The sequence below is a fragment of the Trachinotus anak genome, unplaced genomic scaffold (assembly GCF_046630095.1).
Source record: "Trachinotus anak isolate AG129_WGS33_773 ecotype Australia unplaced genomic scaffold, CSIRO_AGI_Tana_v1 ptg000012l, whole genome shotgun sequence".
In the NCBI taxonomy this organism is placed as follows: Eukaryota; Metazoa; Chordata; class Actinopteri; order Carangiformes; family Carangidae; genus Trachinotus; species Trachinotus anak.
The window spans coordinates 23,683,831-23,697,229 of NW_027273863.1; the positions used below are offsets into that span (position 1 = coordinate 23,683,831).

At 41.0% G+C, this 13,399-nt stretch overlaps 1 protein-coding gene across 1 annotated transcript in view; it reads left to right on the plus strand.

Moving 5' to 3' along the window:
• Positions 1–127: 127 nt before the first annotated feature.
• LOC139629007 (rho GTPase-activating protein 29-like) overlaps positions 128–13,399 on the plus strand; it is a 29,667-nt gene continuing 16,395 nt past the window's right edge. The window contains exons 1-2 of the mRNA XM_071491330.1: positions 128–279; positions 882–1,223. Coding sequence (XP_071347431.1) covers positions 941–1,223 — 283 coding nt within the window. The 5' untranslated portion in view covers positions 128–279; positions 882–940. The remainder of the gene's footprint in view (positions 280–881; positions 1,224–13,399) is intronic.

The window sequence follows — 13,399 nt, forward strand, 5'->3', positions numbered from 1 at the left end:
TATAATTCCAACTTTCCCAACGGCACCTGAAGGCATCACAGCTCCATTCCCGTCTGGCCAATCAAAACGCGTCTGGCAGGTCATGTGGTAAACCGACTCGTAAATTACAATTGACTTGAGAGTTGCCGAGAGTCGGTCACTTCTCTATGTACAGTGACTCACAGCGGACAACTTTTTCCCTTTGTTGGAGATTAGTTTTCTTCACAGGTTTTTACAGGCGCTACTAAGCAAAGTGTTGGTTGGATATCTTGTCCATTATGTCAGTAAACTGCCGAGCAGGTGAGTTTAAATAGCGTTTTTTGGCCGTGCCAGCAGAGCAGTTTTTACCGGGGCAGGAGCATCACTTTTCATTGTAAACCGTCCGGAAAAAGAAATGTCACCGTTGTGTAGTTTTCGTTGCTTTTAGAGTTTTGAAAATACCTCCCGTGATTTTACTTCGTTTAGGTCTCGTTAATGTGTTTATTTTCCTCGGTACTTTGTTTTTTATGAAGATGTATGACATTGTTTTGATGTATTGACAGATACTGTTATTTTACAAATACAGCGTTAAGCTAAGTTAGCTAACAGCAAAGCGTTGCTAAACGTAACAACAGTTTTAAGTAAGGAAAAATCTAGATAAATCCTGAAGACGTTAAGAACTTATGTGGAAGTTTACAGTTATCCTTACTGTATAAAGTATAAAGTGTTGAGTTTACAGTAATCCTTAATGTAAACTCAATACTTTATGTCACGCATAATTTCTGTAAAAGCATAGATATGAAATTAGATACTGGTTTACTAAAGATTAATGAGTTTGAAGAGGGGATCCCTCCCACACACACACACATACACAGAATCACAATCACACTCATCATCTGGACCCTTCCTCCTCTGCCTTGCAGCCTTCCAGGGACCAGGGCTGTACCCCCTGTAAAGGGTGGCAGCTGCACTGGCTGCTGGGATGCTACGGAAGAGCAGCAGCAGTGGTGGCAGTGGGACCAACACCCAGGGTCTGCCACGACACCCCTCCAAACCCCACACAGGATCTCTGTCAGCTGGATCCACCAAGACGTTGGATATGGGCCGCAGCTCCAAGAACCCCAACCCCCTGAGCAGCATGGGGTTATCATCTCGGCTGGTGGGAGCACCAGGAGTGGACCCGGAGTATGTAATGCAGCTGGTGAATGATGTGCGATGGTTTGCTGATGTGCTCCTCAACCTCAAAGGTGCTTTCCAGTGTAAAGGTGAGTTCAGGAGGAGCTGGAATATGGGGGAGTAAGTGGACGGGCTCTGGGGGTCAAGGAACTGGAAAACAATAAAATGGCGTACATAAAAGTTATAAAAGTAAAAATCTCATACTCATAATCAGTGTGGCATGTTCAGTGCAATCTATGGATTTTATTCTAATGAAGTGCTCTGATTACATTTTTGTGTATGTCACTTACATCTCTTGAGAATTTTTTAGATATCCTAGAAAGACTTTAGACAATCCTCAGATAGCAGACAATCCTCAGATAGCAGAGTGTTGCATTCTGAATTGTTGAGAGAGTATTATTCATACCGTGATAAGAGCATGAAAGTTAGACCTTTTCTAGTTGAATAAGTGCTTTTAATACCGTAAGACATATCTAAGCTGCGTTACCTTCTGCTCCAAAGAGGCGACTGTCTGTGGGAGAGCTTATCGTTTGCATTTCCCCAGTTTGGTGACGATCTCTTTAGAAAGGAACCATTGCTCTTTGTACTGAGGGACTGACACCCGATGTTTACAGTGATGCTATAGATAGTTGAAATTCTCTACCAGCACATTTATCATAGATATACTGGGAATGTATTGACAAGAAGTCATGTTGTTTGACCAGTGGCCTACAGGAATAATGACTAATAATGTGTAAACACACCTTGAGCTTTTTAAACAGTGTTACAAACAGTGTGAACATTTTCTTGACTCATAGGTAGTAAATCACACGTGCTGCTTTGATCACTTCTGTGCCAAAAACAAAACAGAAGACACAGATGCACTCATTGCACTGCTAAGTGCTTTTGGATAAAATGTCCAGGAAGGCTCCTAGTGTTTTTGTTATGTTACAGATAAGTTTGCCATTGTGACAGACAGCAAGACCCACCTGTGGAGTGTTAGTGTATAGTGTGATAACAGCCTCGCTGGTAACATACTGGAGTGTTTGCAGTGTTGTGACTGCCTTAACAACCACACTCAACCACACACTGCTATACATAAGGACACGAGAAGAGCTCTGTTCTGTTTTTCTCACTTGGTTTTGATGGCTTGGCGCTTGTGTGCTGACGTGCGCAAACATGCTGCCCACACAGATGTACGCAGTGTTAAACAAGGCTTTATAGCAGCATAAACACTGGTAGTTATCACCAGTGTATGTTATTGTGTGGGTGCAGCTGCTGTTTTTTCACTACCAGTCAATCTGTGTATGATTTGTTTTGATTGATTATAAAATTTGTGAAAAAAACAAGGTTCTCAACTTCCCAGAGCCCAAAGTAACATTGTGAAATTGCAAGTTTTGTCTGACCAACACCTCAAAACCCAAAGGTGCTCAATTTAGTGACTGATTAACCAACTAACTGTTTAAGCACTAATGTTATATGTTGATGTCATGTATAATAGCACTACATTCTACCTTGTGAGCAGACCTGTGAATTTGCATTATGGTGTCTGTTGTACTAATTGAGTAAAGTAATTTACTTCTCTGGGATTAATACAGGAAGACTGCCACGGTTGCAGCTACTACTACTCCTACTGTACTGCTAAAAGACGCATACCTTCACACAAACACACTCTGGGGTCCAACTGAAGCTCTGGCAGTGGGAGTAAGTTGTTTAGCAATTCCTCTGGCTGGAGGAGTGAGGCCTCTGTAAGTGAGCTTTGGCTTGCGTCATGCTGAGTGTTGTTCTGAGGCATCACAAAAACATTTGGGATATTTGCCTCCCCGTTTACAACGGCTCTTATTCAGCAGGTGGGGATGAAATCATACCATATGACCCTATAATGTCATTTAAGTATTTGTCAGTTAGATTAGTGGTTTATTTTTGTTCTTTTCTCTGAGACACTGACACAAATGACTTAGTGGAATAACTCGTGCAAGAAGCTGCGACTATAATGTGGTTTGCAGTCCAGTCAAAAGTAAACACTGAGTCATTTTCATTACTAACAGGTAACACAGAGTGGTGGAAGATGGCCACAGTGTCAGAAAATGTGTTTAGTCAATAGCCCTCCCAGCTTTAAATATATACTGTGATTCTAACCTGCCAGTAACACCTAACAAGAAAGCAGGAAGCCAACACAGTTATATCATTTCTGAGAAGTTTGGAGCTTTTGACCATTTGCTCTTAACTTTAAGGAGTTTCCAGTTTCCCATATACTTTTCATCCTGAGTCCTGTTCAGACCAGTGCCAGCAGACAGGAGACTGGCTCCTGTCTGCTGGCACTGGAACATTCCTGATGGGTGTCTCTGACACTGATTATCACCTTAAAATGTTTTTCTTTAGCAGGGAGAGTTTTATGGAGAGGTTCATGTGATCTTCATGTCCAAAGACGTGGGTATTTATAGTCTTACAGTTTTTGTCCTTAAGCCAAATTTAAAGTAAGAATAAAAATTACACCCCCTAATGACATTCTAGATATTAGTGTGTGTGTGTGTGTGTGTGTTCACATGCATAATTGGATTGGTCTGAGAGGTCAGGAAGGTTACACAGCCTGGAAAAAGCAACAGCCAAAGGTCTGTTTTCTACTGATTTAAAGTAAGGCCTCCTCTCTATTTTACATGTGGTATCAGCACATTATATACAGTTTTAAAGTGTAAGTATTCAAAAATATTCAGCTTAACAAGGCTTTTTCTTTGCAAAGTAATATTTAATTTGATTTTTTTTAATGGATGGTTATCACAATGGGTGCATAAAGATTTTTCACATCATCATTTGTCATGTCATCACAAAAGACACCCACTGCCTGTCTCTGCCTATAGTTTTATGTTTGTGTGATTATCAGAATGGTAATAATAATAATGATAATAATAATAACCTTTTACATGCAATAACATGCACCAAGGGCTTCACATGAAAAGACATAAAATTAACATAAAAATATAAAATGAAATGGACTAATAATAAGATAATAATATTTTTTTTTAAAACGGCATGTTTTAACCTCTTGCTTGAGTTAGTCGTCGAGGAAAGCTGCAGCAACAAGGCAGTGAGGGAAGTAGGGAGGCGGTTAGCGAAGCACATGCCAGCTCTCGTGTTGTTTTTTTCATACTTAGAAAGCTCTGTCACTGGAGTACTGTGAGAAATCAACATAAAGCCTTTTTTTTTTGCTGATAGGCGTGCTCCCTGTTGAGATCTGGCAGGCTTGCAGAGAGGCAGGTTTGACTCTGTTTGTGTCACATAGCTCCTCATACAGAGAAGACTTTGTGGAGGCTTTAGCTTGGAGGATGCTTATTGTTCCTCTCGGGGGCACCTGCCAGTTTTTAGCTGGAGGCAGCACATGCGTGCAGCACGTCTGGCTGACGGAAGCCCACAGGGGAACAACATCAGTGTCCGTAAGCCTGAGCTAAGTTGACCCACTGCGTTCACACCCACAGCTTCACACCTAAAGATTCCCCAGGGTCACATTGTGGTGTAGATTTACACTTTCTCTCTAACAGTCACAGTGCTCGCAAGAATTGTTGCCCAACAATAGTCAAGCTGTCAAAGAATGTAACCCAAGAGAAGAATGTGAGGCTGTATGAGTTTTGACTGAGCAGGTGACCCCTGTCCCAATCTCCCTGTTGTCCCGAGACGATCTTTGTCCACTTACACGTGGCATCATCACACATCAGTGAACCTTACACTGTCACCTCTGTGCATCATACTGAAATGAAAGAAAACACACCATATGATGGTGCATCAAACCGCTCTTGTGGGATCAGTAAGTAATTGTTGTTAACAGAAAAATCTAACATTTTCTTAAGTTGGAATTTCTCCAACTCAAGCACACTCACTGTGGCTTAATTTCCCTTGATGTCAATAGTCAAGCATTTAATCTCGTAATTATACAGCACTTGAGGGCGAGTGTAATAAAAAAGATAGAACAAATGTAATAAAAATGTCAGTATGTTTTCCTCATCCTGAAGTTTTCATTTGAGTCTGTAGCAGAAGACAACTTGGTTGATGGTTTTAATCAGGATGAAAAAGGAGTTCTCTACACACAGCCAAGCTGCTGTCCCCCTCCCATCCCCCCACTCTCCTGCATACTCGGCATTCCTTTAGAACAAATGTTCACTTGTAGCTATAGTGCCTTCAATAGACTAATGGTAGGTGTGAGGCAGATTGACTATGAAAACTCTCCTAATATAAATTCAGTTTAGATTTGTGGTCATATGTTTAAAAAAAAAAAAAACCTCTTCAATGATTATCTGGTCAAAGCTGTATTTCATTTAGAAATGTCAGGCTAGAAAAGAGGAAGAAATATTCCTGTTTCTGTGGAATTCAGGGAAAATATCTCAGGGGAACAGCTGCAGTAGTTGAAACAGATTAGACATGCAAGAATATTTTTATGTGTAAATACACTGACAGAATGGTCCCTGAGGGAATTACAACCTGTGTGTGGTAGTCATCTGTTGAGTACAGGACAAAACTCATACTTTTATTAATTTGTTCTTTCGCTTTGTCAACAATGAATAGTCTTTTTACAAAATGCCACTGTTGCACAAGCTCATATACTAATCACAAGTCCTGTTACTTTCAGATCTTTGTTTTGCTTTTATTTTGGTGACCAGACAGGACCGAAACAACTGCAAATTCCCCCTCAAACTGTCATTTTCTTTTTCCAAAATGTGTTAAAAATTTCCACATAGTTGCAAGTAGCTCAGTACTTTGCCCTCATTATCAAGCAAAAAAAAAATTCAGGAATGTGCGTTGAGAAATGTGTGGTTGAAGTTATGGATACTGTACAGGCCATTAGGGCTGAGCAGGGTGAGGTTTTAACTTTAAATTGAGATAGCCATCAGGACACTGTCTGAAATTTTATTTCCTTGAACATTTCTTTGCTCAAGAAGGTCCAGGTTAGTTCGTTTTAGCCTTTTAGCCACAAGGTGGAAAAGAAAAACAAAAGTGTTTCTCACCGGCCCTTTTACAGTTCCACTTCAGGGTAGAACAAACATCTCGCAGCATAGTTGCAGAGCATGAGGTTGAAAGCTTATTTACTCAACGTATGGTGTACACTGTACAGTTTGTTTGACCACAGATAAACTCGGGAACATGTTACCTCCCATTATTCTACTGAAAATTTCCATCATACACTGTAGTGCAGTGAGAAGAGTCATTAAATGTCTGAGGAGGAACATGTTTAGCTGACTCACTGGTCCTTGTTTCACTATGAAAACTGTGGCTTTCTTCAACTATCATCATGACACTCTGATAAGATCTGGCTGTACTCCAGTTCAAATGCATTGTTCAGTGTTTCATAGTATCAGTCTCTAACTATGTTGTTGTCAGAAGGGCTGACTCCTATTTTAGTTTAGTATAAGATAAAATGTTCAGAAACTGTTTGGTTGTAGTTTTAACAGGGACTCATTTCATTGTTTATTCATGGACTTGTTTTCCCTCTCTGCTCAAGAGACTTTGCATTGCAGTCGGATGGTAATTGAAAATTTAAGTTGCATTAAGTCATTTCAGAGAGACTGAATTTAAGCCCTTTAATTGGCTTATTAGAGTTAATGTCAGAATTAACTTACTTCTATCCTCATTTTGTAGGATGAGGCCAATTTTCAGGTTTGAACCCATTTAAAGTCCCAGTTTAGTGGCCATAAAAGCCACCACTACCCTGTACAAAATATATCCAGCAATAGCTACCACAAATATCTCCCCTTCTCACTGAAGTGCCCCAGTGCCAACTGAAGTGGCCACTTGCGGGTGGTGCCTTCAATCAAGAGAAAAGCCGAATTCTAGCACATAATAGTTTAATGACCTGCTGCTCTTAGGAGAAAGAAAGGAGAGATTTGTTGGGCAGTAACTTTCCCCTGTGATGCTGAAGGATGTTTTTGTGCAAGCTTGTGGTTGGGGTGTGTTTCCTGGGGTGGGATTTATGGTTATGGGCTCTAGATTTTTGTGTAGGAGATTGGTCATGGCGAGGGGTGGATTGGCCAGTGGAGCTCCTGCTAGGAGGGGGACGTCACCCGCTGGCGACTGGGAAGACCTGCTGAAATTTACAACTGTACATCAGACCTGTGCAGGATGGGGGCCGAGGCTTGTGATGCTGTTCCTGTGAGTCAGGCTGTTGTTTTTTTTTGTTTCGTTTTTTGTGAAAAACCAAAAAGGAGAACGTTATGTCTGCTCAGCTTTGAATTAAGAGACACAACAAAAACACAATTGTACCTGTCCCAACACATCCTCCGATACTTGATTCACTCATGTTGCCCAATATTGTCGTCTCAAACACACATTCCCATGCTGTATTAGAATACATCATTAATCTGGATAGGTGGAGATTCATTTGCTAAACCTTTTACTGCCAACCTCTGGAGGTGAAGTCATCCTCAAATGTGCATGTCTGGCTACTAGTGGAATAAAACTGGCGAACAAACCAGCCTTTCTTTGTTCCTGGTAGCATTATAAGTCATGTTTGAGTCATTTTCTCAGGCAGCAATGCCACACATTGTTATTTTCTAGCTTGTCAAATGTAAGGTTTTAGTGTTTTTCTTTCTCTTATATGCTATTAAATTCAACACTTTGGGACAAAACAAACAATTTTACTGTCATATTGGGCTCTGGAATTTTTTTTCCCTGATGTTTTATAAACAAATTAAGTAATGGTGAAAATAATTGCAGCACAGAATGTTATCCAGTTTTGTAAAATTAAAACAAGAATGCAAAGTAGTTTCACACCCTATGGCTTGGATAGGAACCTCTGAGTAGGGGTTAAAATATAGTGGCCTCTATTTCCTGTTTTCCTTTTCTGGTTTTCCTCACCTCCTAGTGTCACTGATAGACTGTGTTGATTCAAGAATGCCGTCTTGTTTTGCACCTGCTCTAAAGTCCCCCAAACATGTAATGAAGTGTTTAAAGAATTAGCCTGACTGTGAAGCCCAGACCCCACAGAGTGTAGTTCACTAATAGGCCGAGAGCAGGTAGCTGTTTATGGAGTGCCTGCTGTTTACTGTCTGTGTGATGTCTGGGGCCTGCTCTGTCTCCAAACAAGGCATGGGAAAGACAGAGAGGCACCCAGCAATGCAGCGTGTGTTTGGACAGAGGGGGAAATTAGTGTTTGGAGATGGAATTCTGACCAAACAATTCCACCTGTCGCAGATCAGGTTGCAGTCAGCTCTGCAATGCAAGCAGAGTCTGTTACAGTGAGTGTTTAATGTTTTCTAGCCTCGTGGTTTGTGATTGAAGAGCCTTGTGGCTAATCCGAGTTTAGTTTATTTAGTCCGCGTTTCTCTGTTGCAAAGGGAAAAACGTGTCAGTTTCCGTTTGGTGAATTTGGGGTCATGACTGAGTCTGCACTGAGAACGACGCGTCACCATCCTGGAATGAGGTAGACTGATACACATCTAAAAGAAAATCTGAAAATCCTCTGCCTCTCTGGGTGTAAATCTGTCACCCTCCCTGTTACTAGCAGAGAGACGCGGGGGAGGGATGCTGCTGGAGAAATGTAGCCTCCTTGGCCTCTCAGTAAAGCCCTGCGGCTGTTTCCCAAGCAGCACTGTGTCACCAGAGCTGCCGAGGCTTGTTTCATGTCGAGCAGATCGCGTGTCCAGACAGGCCAGTTGATTGCCTGTTGTTATCAGTGGGGGGAGCAGAGGCTGTAACCTCTGTCAGGCCACCTGAAGATTTGGATTAGATTGGTCCTTCTCTGCACTGGACACACAATGAGCTTTGTTAGACACAATGGGACCTCTCCACACACACAATTTAAGGGGTGACATTAATTTAAAAGGCAAATGTTTGCGTTACTGTATTGTGCTAAAGTTGAGTCACCACTTGAGTCACCTGCAAGTTTTTTGGCAAAGACATTGGTATTTGCAACATACTCTGTATAAAGATTGACAGCAGAGAAGTGGCTTATTCTGGATGAGTGCTCTGAAAAGTTTCTGATGAGATTTATATCTAACATTTTCTTGGGAAAACTGCCACTAGTGGAATTTGTTGTGACTGACATGTCTTCAAGCTAAAACATTTTGCAGTTACAGGGTCTGAATGTTGATATATTTTTGGGTGGTGTAAGGCTGTATTGACCTTATTTAAGATTATTTTAATGAAAAACTTCTCCCTAAATCATTTAAAAATCAGGGATATTATTTAGAGAATAAAGGGGCTCATCCATAAACAGTTAAGAGAATCCATATGACAATTTTGATACTTCAGGGCTTTTTAATCTGTCAACTGAGCAGCAGATGGATTGAAGTTCAAATGGTAATTGAATGAAAATGAAACAGGCGGCACATACTGTGTGGAGAAGCATCTTAGACACAGTGTTTTACACTCATGAGCCTTTCAACCTTGCTAATGTGCTTGTTGTAGTTACAGTACGTCATGAAACACCAATGGAAACCTCTACTGACAGCATGTAAATTCAGGAAGGCGTAGACTGCTAGACTGGTGACTTCTGGTGAATTCTAAATTAAATTAACAAAGTTATCTGTACAGTAAGAGCTAAATCATCTTACTGTAATTGTATTTTTAACACACAGCTGTCAGGAGTTGTGAATCAAAAACGGGACTAGAAGCATGACTAACATGACTGTCAAGCACATGGATCTGCTGCAGCGTCCCACAAGAAACTCTGATGAGCTCAATAGTTAATCCACAGAAACTTAACCAGAAACTTTTGTTAATTGATTAAGCAAAAAGCTTTTCCTTGTCTCGCATTATAGTTAACAGAAGATCTTTGGGTTTTGGACTTTTGGGTAATTTTCAGTGTAGTTTCAGGGTGAAGAGAAAAATGCATTCCATTAAACCATTAACCATTAAATTTAGCAAATTTGGTAAAACACAATACTGTATATTGTTAGGTGGAAGTTAAATACTAGCACTATTTGTCATGGTAAATGTCTTTGCCTTAAAGGGAGGGAGGTCTTGATCTTGTAGAAAATAAATGAAGCAGACCGAGCGTGAAGCATGGCTGGGACACCGGCTCATCCCACCACTGTAAAGAAAGACAAGGCGGCCTTGTGCGTTGGCGTTGGCAGGGGGTCATCCTTTAAACAATATGGCCCAGCTCTATGCTTCAGTGCTGTTATCTCTACCAAAACAATGGCATGGTCTCCACAATCAGCCACAAATTTCCAGTGCGCTTTTTGATGCCATTGTTGTGACAAAACCACTCACCACTGATTTTTCCCAGCTTTTTCTCGGCTGTCTCACGCTGCACTGAGCACAGATCCTCTCACATAATTCAAAGGGCAACGCTTGTGGTGATCAGTATGAGCTGTCACACAAAATTTGACCTTGTTTTGATAACTTTATTCCCATTTCTGATTGTTAAATTGGATTCTTTTGTTAGAATTTTTTTAATCGGGGGTTTAAGGTGAAGAATTAGCAATTATCTGAGTAGCCTAATTGGAATGCACATGCACAATCTGAAGGGTTAAGTCATGTGCACATTTGTTTTTGCAAAAACTTGAATCCACTTTTTAACCACGAAGAAGTCTGTTTTAAATGTCTTTGAATAAAGAATGAATGATTTAAGTTTACTTGTTATTAGGTAATTGTTACAGCATTGTCTCAGATTTTTTGGTAAGAATTTTTTGCCCTGGATCCAAATCTGAGGCCTTGAAAATTCAGCATCTGCCGATTTATGTCCTGATTCATTATAGAAGCAAAGTACATGAATAGCCCAAAGGAGGCTTTTTTAAATAGGTTTCAGAGCTTTGCATGAAAAAATGCAGCCTCTAATGAAGTGTATGTTGGTGCAGGACTTAAATACAGGATTTAGACAGCTTCTTTTCCCTGGCACTTTTGATGTGTGGTGTAAAATGTTGGTAGAGCAGATGCAAAAAGTCCTGCTGTTATTAGGGTGGACATGGTCTTTGTTCTTTGAAGGTCATTGTCAGTGTGGATGTTATTAATTAAAAATTGCTAGTTGCTGTTTATTTGTTTGTGCCTCTCCATTACAGTGTTTGAACTCTGCACATTTGTGCGGCAGCTGGCAGTGGGTGACAGTAAACAAAGGATACAGCCAGCACCAATCCATGAAAAAATTGCCTTTCTGGCTTCAGCTGTGGTCCAGCAGATAGGCTCAGGACATCCTTCTGTCTTTGTTGCCACAACATCACAGCCTTTGTTATTTCCTCACAATCTGTATCCCATTTGCGTCTCTGCAGAACAGATTAGTCTAATTAAATTCTTTTCTTTTCTGAGGAAAGGGAAATGGGTGATTCTAACCTACAAAGCTGCTGAGATGTGCTCCACTTGTGTCATGCAGAGTGAAGATTCTCAGGTGTGCACCTCATTAGCACTGGGTCACATATGCTAATGGGCAAACCATATACTTATCTTTGATAAGAAAATCTTCAAACGCCAGTGAGCTAACCAAAAATACCCCCAGTGACCACAACTGAGAAGGAGGGTCAAAAGGAAGGGGAAGGTCCTTAATGAAGGCCCATTGTCAGTGTTGGCAGGGAGGGTGACTTCAAAGTGTGTGTTGTGGGGTCAGGGACCTCTCACCCTGGGGCAAGGGAGCAGGTGAGCCCTCTGCTCTACAGGATGTCTTTTCTCTAATCCTGATGGGTCGAAGGTGGGGACAAGGATTGGTTGGCTTTTGACCAGCAAGATGGACAATGTTATATTTGTGTTATTTAAGTTTTATAAGCTTAAATGTTTGGAGTGTCCTCAAGAAACACCCTATGCCTATTTCTCTTGTCCTTCGTGAAATAGTGTGTCATCTGGCCTTGGTTTATGTCAATTGTGGATTAAGTCTCTCCTATTAGAAAGAAGAAAGAAAGGGTAGCACACACACCCAGGCTCTCATTTTCACTCCCTCTGTAATTCCTTTTAACGCTTCCAATAAATTCAGTCTCTCATCTCACCCTACTGGCTGGTGGAATGGGCCTGATGAAAAACAGATGGCTTTTCTGTTTCCAGCCGGTGCCCTAGCTTCTTCCAAAACAGTGAGTTAGACATGAACTCACCTATTGTCTGTTGCCAACTTCCAGTGCCTCTACTGATTAACCTGAATCAGACCCTGACACAGCCTGTCTTCCTGTTGACTGGAGAAAATCCATCATGTCTCTATTTGTATTTTCTTTTTTTATTTTGTCGGCTTTTATTTTGCCCACAGAGCTTAATTCTCAGTAAAACACACTGCAACACCTGAACTCTTGAAAATGCTGCAGGGATTCTCCAGAAAAAAATGAATGTAAAGGAGCTTTTAAAGTTGTGAAGAAGAGTACACAGAGTTAGGAAAACCTTTGGTTAAATACAAAAAACACAGGTAAATGTGGTACTCTTCTTCACTCTTTTGCCTGATCCCACAGGAATTGCATGCCTTTCATAGCAGAATTACTGATAGAATATGATATGGTCAACAAACTAACGGGAGAGTAATCTGAATGCATTTTGTACATTCTTTTCCTCTTCGAGTGTCATCTTCTGAAACCTCACTCATAACAGAGAAAAATCCAAGATCCTCCTCAACTTTTCTTGCCACTCACTCTGCCTGCCGCTGATTGCTGCAGGAAAATTAAGCTTGTGTAATAGTTACCACATGTGCCACATTAGTCGCCTGTAAAATGTAATTTCTTTATCTTTAGCATGACTGCCTTTCTGTTGGTATGCAGTTTACAAACTGTATGCATACACAGACTCTGTGCCGCAGTTGCATATATACACAGTGCTTAAGCTGTAAGTAGTCAAATAAATATGGCATTTAACTGTCTATTAACGCTACAGGGGACCAGGGACGGGAACACCGGCTGTTGTGTAGATAAAGTCTTTCATGTGAAGTGGGACGCCTCACTTGCGACCACAAAAGCACAAGAAGCACGTCATCGTTTCTGCACTCATCATCTTCACCTGTATGGGAATGTTATAACCATGACTGAGACAGTGTAACAAGCCTCTTCCGTTGTACGTGGTGTCACTCTGCCTGGAGGAAGCAGAGAAGAAGTTGCATCACAGTAGTTTCATGCAACTGAGTTTGTCTCTCAGCTGCATCCGTCTTTGTCTTCCACATCTCATTTGGCAGCATAACCACACATGCTGATAAACATACCAGAACATGTTTTTTTTTTATTTGCCCTGTAGGGAATTATCTAGATTAGACAAAAGGCGACAGCATAGTTTCATCATTTAAAAATGACAGTATTTGCCAAGTAATGTGTGTGTGGCAATGACAAAAGGAATGCCAAGGATTCATTTGACGCTGCCTAAGCTGTGACTCAAAGTGCAGCGTGACGGTGGTGACTTTGACTAATAG